The sequence below is a fragment of the Nelusetta ayraudi genome, unplaced genomic scaffold, assembly GCF_046127955.1.
Source record: "Nelusetta ayraudi isolate G7.1 ecotype Tasmania unplaced genomic scaffold, CSIRO-AGI_Nayr_v1 ptg000084l, whole genome shotgun sequence".
NCBI lineage: Eukaryota > Metazoa > Chordata > Actinopteri > Tetraodontiformes > Monacanthidae > Nelusetta > Nelusetta ayraudi.
In genome coordinates, this window is record NW_027466134.1 from 893,950 (window position 1) to 902,850 (window position 8,901).

Here is an 8,901-nt window from a genome sequence, read left to right on the forward strand (position 1 = left end):
GACAAGTGGCTGCGAGTTTTTCCATATGTGCAACGCTTTGATGTTGGATCTTTGAATTATTTTAGCGTGATAGATTAAATGCTTTTATTATCTTGTATTGGGTGATGTGGAGTATCCTGAAACGCACCTATACGGACCTTTACTTTTTGAGAAGCTGTGCGCAAAAAAAAAAAAATATATTATTGGCTTGAAAATGTTCTCCTCTCCTTCTACCAGAAAATAGTTTTAAAAGAAGAGTCAACTTAAACGCGCATGTCAGAATTGATGCGTTTAAGCACGCATTTCCATGAAATGTCAATACAACCATACCTGCTTATAGTTCATTTGGTAGGTGGAGTTAAAATATATCCATCCAACCTGAAAATTTGACTCATCAAATTTAAAGGGGTGTTCCGAGATCATCGCAAAAAAACTGGTACATCCTCAGCTACCTCCACCTTTTTTTCTGTGAAAGGGAAAGAACAACACACACAGTGGCGTCACCTTCTGTTGTGGTGTTTGCTGCTATTCTGTAAGGTTTAAAATCCCCCCCCGAATCGCTGAGAAATATGAATGTCATCAATAGCTTCTTTCAAAGTGTTTTTTCTGCATTTCCACTGTTGGTATCAAAACCTTACACCTGCTACACTTAGTCCCTCGGCATGAGAAACATATCCCCGCTTGTGGTAAACTGTTTGAGACGTATGCACATCAGCTGTTTAATGGATGGGAAGAACTTGGGAGTTGGCGCTGCACGTGCTTAATAATCACAGTCGCGACAGAACTGCCCTGGGCGTAATTACATGATCAAACCAGCAGGGAGCGCACTCAGCCGCCTCACTGTTACCTGAGGGCAGCCGAGAGGTGAAGAGCAGAAGTTTCCGGCGGCCTCCCGTCGAATCCACCGTGCGTGTGAACACTGAAGGGCAGGTTTAGCCGGTGGCCTGTAAACACTTCATTAGTTCCGAGAACGACCGTCAACAACCGCTGCACCAGGTGAACACGAACCTGAAGGCGCGGGTGAGTTGTTTTTCTTCTTCTTCTTCTTCTTCTTCTTCTTCTTCTTCTTCTTCCTTTTCGAAGCGGAAGAATCAGAATAATGAGTGAGTCCGTGTCATGAAGCACTTTAAGCCAACACTAAGCCGCGCTAAACGGGGATATTTACGTGTTTAAGTGTTTTTGTGTCGTTTTGTTGGGGTCCAGAAACTGTGACAGTGGGATCATCAGGAGAGCCATTAAACAGATGAATTATTTAACAGTTCAAATGAATAAATATGAGCGAGATTTTTTTTTAATTTATTTTTTTCTTCCCCCTCCTCGGTAATATGTAAATTTCGCACCCCTCCCCCCCCTCCCAGCCCTTTCAGACCCGCGCGTGCGTAACTGGAGCACATTGTGTCACGCGCCCACTCTCACGGGCATTTACCATGTGTGTTTTTATCCGGTGTCCCTGGTCTGATTATTAATCCCATTGTTGAAAAGACCATTATTATAATGAGTGTCATACTTTATTCATGCGTTCGCCCAATTTACCCAAACTCCTAAAAGATTTAAGAAAAAAAATATATATATATATTGTGGAGATGCAGGTCTGATGCAGGTCTGATAATCGCGCATCTTTGGGGCTGAAACGTGAGAACAATTATGTGGGCAGGACGAGGCAGGTACGCGGGGAGCTTATATAGGGAGACGGGTGCAGCTCGAGTTGCAAACGGGTTCTCCAAAGCTTTTGCGCATGCACCGGGTTCTGTGCCACGAGTTCGGCTCCGAGGCCCGGTCTGCAATCCGCACGTTCCTTGGGGGGGGGAAAGGGCGTCCGGGGGCAGTTGAGGGAAAGGCTCAGCACTGGGAAGCAGCGGAGGCAGCAGGCTGGAGCACCACACCGCGGCTCACTGTCAACTTTATTCCGGCTGTTTTAAAACTGTTGTTTTTGTTTTTATTTTTTAGTGTCCGTCTTCCAAATTCTGGGAAACCTGTTGCTGCCGATACGCTGTAATTTGAGAATAGCTCTCTTAATAGTAGGTATGTTTAATTCGAATTTAATTTTTGCTTGAAACAATGCTGCTGTGATTTCTTTTCTTTTTTTTTTCTTTTTTTTGCGTAAAACCACCGCTTTTTCTAGAGAGAATTGTATTCAGGGGAAAAGAAAATCTATCTTTTAAATAAACTACGTGGGAAAAAATATCTCCGCTTTCTCGTCAGGAAACTTTTTCTAGAGTTCTTCCATCTTTTGCGCGCGCGCGCACGCACCAGTTGGACTCCCAGCCGTCGATGTCCATTCAGCTGGAAGGAAGCTCGCAGCTGCACTCCGCGTCACTCCACCCTGACGCGCTTAAATCCGAGCAAGTCGGGGAAGTTGTTGACGTGACGAGCCCTGACGGACGCGCGGGGCGGTGCGGCCGCCGCGGGGACGCGGGAGGGAACAAAGCCGAGCCCCCGTCTCCGGAGCGCCATCCGCTGAGAGCGCGCAAGATGACCCGGAGCCCCAAATGCGCCCGCTGTCGGAACCACGGCGTGGTGTCGTGTCTGAAAGGCCACAAGCGCTTCTGCCGCTGGAGGGACTGCCGCTGCGCGTGCTGCCTGCTGGTGGTGGAGCGGCAGCGCGTCATGGCCGCGCAGGTCGCGCTGAGGCGGCAGCAAGCCGCGGAGGTGAGGACGGCGCAGGGTGAGGTCAGTGATGGTGCGCGAGCAGACGGAGAAAACGCATGACAGCACACCGCCGGAGGGATGAGCCGCGATTCGGGCAGATAAACACATGGAGAAAGATAAAACTAAGGGAAAGTTTGCATGACTTGAAGCCATGTGCTTGTTTTTTTTTTTTTGTTTGTTTTTTTTAAAAGTTCAGTCATTACATGTATTGCCTACAAGGCGCCACGGTTTTCAGCAAAAGGCAGCAATTCTTGCATTTTCTTATCTGAATGTGACCCATGTATGAAAATAAAACGCACTCATGAGACGTTACATTTGAAATATTGTGAGTTGATTCTTTGCCAGTTTACGTTCTGTGGACAAGTTCAATTTCTGCATTATTTCTGAGAGAAAAAACAAGCATATATAAAACATTTTTTTTTTTTTTTTTTTTTAAGAAATGAGTTCCTTCAAGTGATTATGGTATGTTGTTATTGCTCACATTTGCATTCTAGAATTTAAATGCCATCGTGAAGGATAATGGTGCCAAACTGTGGTGCTGTAAAGACAATTTCCAGCTGTTTAAAAGCTTTCGGCTCAGCAAGACAAGACGGACTGTTTGAGTAGTTACCATCTGCCAGTACAGCAGCACTTTTTGTAGCTGCTTATTCATAGAAAGCGCGACTTGCATAATCTCCCTAAGAGTGAACCTCCCCCGGGGTTTTTGACTCTGCGTGACATCATCGCGTCTGTCTGCTTGTTCAACTCCTCTTCCTTTCTTCTTGCAGTGTAAAAGGGGGGTCAGGTGCGCGGCGCCGTCGCGGAAGACTGCGTATCAGCGCTACGCCAAGGCAGCCGAGCCGAGCACCCTGGCTAAGAGCATCCTGCAGGGTAGAGTTTAATTAACATCTCCCCTCTCACTCATCCCCCCTCAGGCCGGTGGCAGAAAGTGCAGTTTTATTTCCAGTGGGAATCGTGTGAAATGCTTTGAGTCAACTTCATTCGCTCTTTATTTTGTGCCCGTTGGGTTTGTAGGAGGGCTCTGCTACATTATGGACCTTTACGGAACGTCACCCCGATGATTAATTTAAGTGCGGTAATGGACTTAGTCTTGACAGAATAGCTAATTCGAATTGAAATGGTAATTTATATCCAAAAATATAGAAGCTTCTGAGAAACTGGAAAACACTGGACTCATAACCTTTTCGTTCTATGAAAAAAATAATGTATTTTATTGTGCCATCAGTGTTTATTTTGAATGGGCTACTTAGTCTGCTATTAGTCAAAAAAAAAAAAAAAAGTATCAGTAAGTTCCCGTTTACCAATTTTATTTTCCTCTCAGTTGGTCTGCTGTGAATTTAATGAGAAGTAGTTTGGAGTTAATTAGTAGTTAGTTCACAATTTTCAACAACATTTTGAGAGCTGGAATTGGAACAACAGGAAAAAAAAAAAAAAAAAATACTATATAACACAAAAGAATCAATGTACACATTCCTCTTATTCACTGTGAATCCAACCCTGTGATCTTGTCCTCAGCGTAGTTTCAATGCCGCATAAATCTCATCCCAAAAACAAAGAAAGACTTGTAGTCTCCCAACTTCTTTTCTCCAGGAAGTGCCAGCGAGGGTATTATTTACCCTAAGTGCCTGTTCCTCATATTTTCATCCGATGATAACTATGACCTGATGTTTCATAGCTGCTGGAGTCACAGCTTCCGCTGCTTATTCCCGCACGCCATCACCCAGCTGTTCAAGCCCCCCCCGCCCCCGATACCTCAAGCCCTGGGTTGCCTGTTGTACAACACCCGGCCATTACTGTAACACACGGTGTGCATTAATACCTGCCGCTTTAATACCTTGCTATCGTGTCCTGCTGCGGCACCTCGAACTAATCAAGAACACAGCGCTCGAGCACAAATAACACAGTTATCTGTACAGGATAAATACAGGGGAGGAGCTAGAGGGTGGGTGGCTGGAGGACAAAAGGCCTCACACTTCCACACTACAGCCTCTCAAGTGATATCTTTCACAGTATTTAAAAATATATATATATATATATATATATATATATATATATATATATATACATATGTATTTAATATGTATAATGTATTTCTCACTTAGTGATTGGCCTGGATTTTGTTCTTGCTGGAGAAAAGACTCAAAGAATAAATTTAATGTGACACTAACCCTAAGCTGATGTAGGTTTATTATCAATATTAACATTGGTGAAGATTTGCTGTCCTCTAATTCATAGACAGACTGTAATAAGGTCAGTGTGACAAATGATTTAATAAAGACAAAGAACTACAGCAGCGATTAGAATGATAGTCGTGCCCCTTTGCGAGTCACGCCCTCACCCTGTCTCCGGGCCGCTGGATAAATACACAAATGCTTGACATTCCGCTGTGCCTTCTGCTCCCCACGCGCAGGGCTCAAGCCGGAAGACGAAGCCCCCTGCTGGCCGAAGCTGGCGCAGCGCGACCCCGCGCACGTCTCCTACCCGTCCATCAGCGCTCGGATGAGGAAGCGGCGAGCCTTCGCCGACAAGGAGCTGGAGAACGTGATGCTGGAGCGGGAGCTCAGGCAGAGGGAGCTGCACCGCGACCTCTCCTATCCCGCCCTCGTCCCCGTGCCTCACCCGCCTCCCCCGCTCGCCTCCCCCAGGCTCCACTGCTGCGTCCTGGCCAAGGACTCGAAACCCGCCGGGACCCCCGGTTACGTCTCTGTGTATAAATATAAACCGGCGTACGAGTGCGACTTCCAGTTCTACCAGTTCGTCCACCTGACGGGCAAAGTGGAAGACACGGCGGGGGAGGACGGGGAGGAGGGGGAGAAGGTGAATCCGCTGCAGAGACTCGGCCATCACGGCTCACAGACAATAGGCCTAATGGACTTCAGCAGCCCTTCAGACGACACCTGCTCTATTTCTGGATCCAGCAGGGTTATCACGGGCGGGCCAGACGTCAGCGCAGCCAGCGGGACTTTTGATCCTCCGGCAGCGGAGGGCTGGCGCTCAGACAGCCCCAGCGAGCCGGCAGGTGCTCGCGCCGACCCCGTCAAGAGCCCCGATGGCAGCTCGGCGAGGGTTCCAGCTGTGAGGCCGTTGCCTTTCTCCGTGGAGGCGCTGCTGAGGGCCTGACAGGCAACGTGGACGACGGCGGCGTGGCGCACGCTGCTCATACGCTCCCGGTCGAACGTTCGGGGTCAATGACTCATTTCTGCATTGAACTCAGTTACGGCCAGTTTGATGAAATAATGATCTCGAATGCACTACGAGCGCACGGAAATCAGTCAAGATGTGCTGAACAAGTATGGGAACATTTTAGTGTTCCATGAAAACCATTTCCGTGGTCTAATTAAAAGTGATTGATTGAAAATTCTGTATGAACACACAAACAGTTGACTGTTTTAAAGAGCTTAAAATATAAACCATGATGCTCTTTTTTTTTTAATTGGTTTTCTGGCTTAGCTCACACAAGGTGAGTAGAATACAAAGCTATGTTCTTTTCTTAGAAACCTTTACGTTTCTTAGCAACTTTAAAGCACTCAACTTCTGCAATGATGGCTGCATATTTCACCCTTGATATTCATTGTCGAAAATCGTATTCAATTCAACATCCAAGGCAACAGCTCTCAAAGCCATCCCATAATGTGTTCCGTACATCCTTACTGATTTCCCTGCACTGGTAATGTCCTGAGAGCGTTCCAGTAGATTATTAAATGAAGCTGCTGTTAATGGAGAAATGAGTCAGTGACTCCAAACCTTTGAACAGGAGTGTTTGCAGGCAGAGTCGCTGTCAGAGGCTGAAAATGGCTTTACATATTTATAAAGTGAATTTCTTTGTCTTCCTCAGCTTTTTTTTTTTTTTTTTTAATGAAAATGTATACGACTATATTTACCTACAATTAAATATATATTTCAATCACAATTATGCAGTTGATGTATATGTATATAAATTTTTTTTTTTTTTTTTTTGCCAGGCCTGAGCACACATTAGAAATACCCTTGTAGTTCAGTCGCCAGAGCAATAAATCTGATTTACTGAGCCACTTCAGCCTCTCACATTATTATTATTATTCTCACTCTACAGGAGATATATACAGTCCAATCCATAAATCCCAGAGCGATAAAAACGCTCCAGTTGCCTTTCAACTAGTGCCCGTTTCTGTCTCGCACGGCTCCGTCTCTTTTGAAAACCAAAAAACGTGCCTGGGTGATCCCGGCGCTGCCCCTGATCTCCTCTAATCACGTATGAAAACTGACGGACGAGGAGGAGCGCGAGGGGAGGGAGGCGGGGGAGGCGGCTCCAAGAGGCCTGGCAATCCTCGCCTCAGTGCGGCGAGGTGCGGCGGCAAGAACCCCACATAACTGGCATCCCTCTGCCTCTAACCGAGCCAGACACCCTATGCAGACCTGTTCACCATTTCTTGAGTCTTCAAAAGATCGGATCCGAGGATCGCTCTCCCAGTGCCAGACGTTTGGCCCGACAGCTGCCTATCACAATCGCGGCGCGATCTTAAGCCGCGCGGCGCGCCGCTTAATATTTCATACCGCATCGCTGCAGCGCAACAAAGAGATGGAGGGAAGACGGGAAAGCGCGGGGGGAAAAAGTTAAGACGGTTCGGCAGCAGACGTTGCCCGGGCAACATTTGTCTTTGTTTTGTGCCGAGCCCAAACGCCGACTGAGTTTGTTTAAACACGCTTTTTTTTTTTCTTTTTTCTTTTTTTTTTTTTTATCTGTATCCACTTTTTTTTCCCTCTATCTCTGAGCCTTCCATAGAGTAATCCCTCATAGATGGAGGTCAGATACTTTTGACAACTCTGGACCTCGTGGCGTCGACACAGAGGTGATAGCGTGCTGCTGCCCGTCTTTGTCTGCTGCTATCTGCCCACAGATCAGAATGCCTCTTCACAGACTGGCGGACAAGGTGGAGGGGGTGGGGTGTGTGTGTGTGTGTGTGTGTGTGTGTGTGTGGGGGGGGGGTCAGGGGGGAACTGGCACAGAGGAAAGGTGAGGCTGTGAGGCTGTGAGACTCACGGCGCAGAATAGGCCATGCTGCTGCCGCGTTGCTTCCATTTTTTTTTTTTTTTTTCCCGTGAGACATTTTCATTGTTTTCTCAGAACACTGACGGACGCTTCCCCGCGTGGACCCAATTGCAGTTTTCTGAAGCACAACAACAGGATAAGCATCCGTCAGTCACAGCGGGGTGATCATTTTGTCTGTGAGGAATAACACAGGGGATATAAATCAATTTCCTCTTCAACAAAGCTGGTAGGGGGGGTGGGGGGGGGGGAGCCCATTTACCCAGTAGCCCCCCCAGCCCCCCCACCCAACATGTTTCATTCTGAAGCGTTCATCGTGGAGGTGTGTGGCTGGCAGCTTAATAGACGGAAGCACCGCTTTGAAATGCCTTTCGCGTTGCGCCGGCCCTGTTAGGATTGTGCCCGTGCAGGGCGGGAAGATTAGCTTCATTGTGGCGCGCTCTCCGAGAGGGTTGATTCGATCTGCAACACCCCCTCCCCTACCCACCCCCCACCCCGCAGTTATTAACATTTTCCTTTGTGGGCCAAGGGAAGGACAGAAAAGAGGGGAGGGCGTGCGTGGCGAGTTATTCGATTCTGACCACTTTGCTGATAAAGCAGTTTCAACAGGTTGAAGCATGTTTTCGGATTTCTGCCGGAGCCGACCCTTCTCTCTCTCCCCCCCCCTCCCTCCCTCCCCACCTCCCCCTTTTCTTTCGCCTTTTGTTGCCCACCGCTGGCGCTCCGGCGGTTCTCTCTCTCATTTCCATTTCAGCGGGATGGATTTCACTCTGTCCAGGCTAGAAAAGCTTTGCTTTGGCGTTACTCCGCAACTCTGACCTTCGTAATTTTTAATCGCTCAGACTCCGTCGAGGGTGAGTGGAAAGATGGGAGAGCAGAAAGGCGGGGGTTGCGCGATCTGTGGCTGCCGTCCGCTTGGAGAGCAACGGAATGCTGCCGAGTGCAAAAGCTTCAAATGTAGCAGCACGCGCGTTGCAATGGTCTGCACGTGATCTGTAACAGTTGCAAAACTGAACTGACTGCGCCAGTAAGAGAGGTTGTCTCATCACCTTTGTTTCCCCCCCCAATTATAAATAAATCCAACCAGTTTAGAAACCGTTTCATCCGGGGGTGTCTGGTCAGTGGTGCTTTATTGAATTTGTCATGTCTCTGATGTGCCGCACGGTGACTCACAACAGGTTTTGCACTTAACTTCCATATTTCCTCCACTGATTTTCTACTCCCTCCCTCTCTGCCAATCACCCCTA

At 47.7% G+C, this 8,901-nt stretch overlaps 1 protein-coding gene across 2 annotated transcripts; it reads left to right on the forward strand.

Moving 5' to 3' along the window:
• Positions 1-1,681: 1,681 nt before the first annotated feature.
• dmrt2b (doublesex and mab-3 related transcription factor 2b) lies at positions 1,682-6,659 on the forward strand. Of its 2 annotated transcripts, none has more exons than XM_076045549.1 (3): positions 1,682-2,649; positions 3,396-3,498; positions 5,039-6,659. In XM_076045549.1, the coding sequence occupies exons 1-3, from the start codon at positions 2,251-2,253 to the stop codon at positions 5,746-5,748; spliced, it is 1,212 nt and encodes a 403-aa protein (XP_075901664.1). In that variant the 5' UTR covers positions 1,682-2,250; the 3' UTR covers positions 5,749-6,659. The 2 variants fall into 2 exon arrangements, with proteins under 2 accessions (XP_075901664.1, XP_075901665.1); XM_076045550.1 differs by having other exon boundaries at positions 1,682-2,628.
• Positions 6,660-8,901: the final 2,242 nt, after the last annotated feature.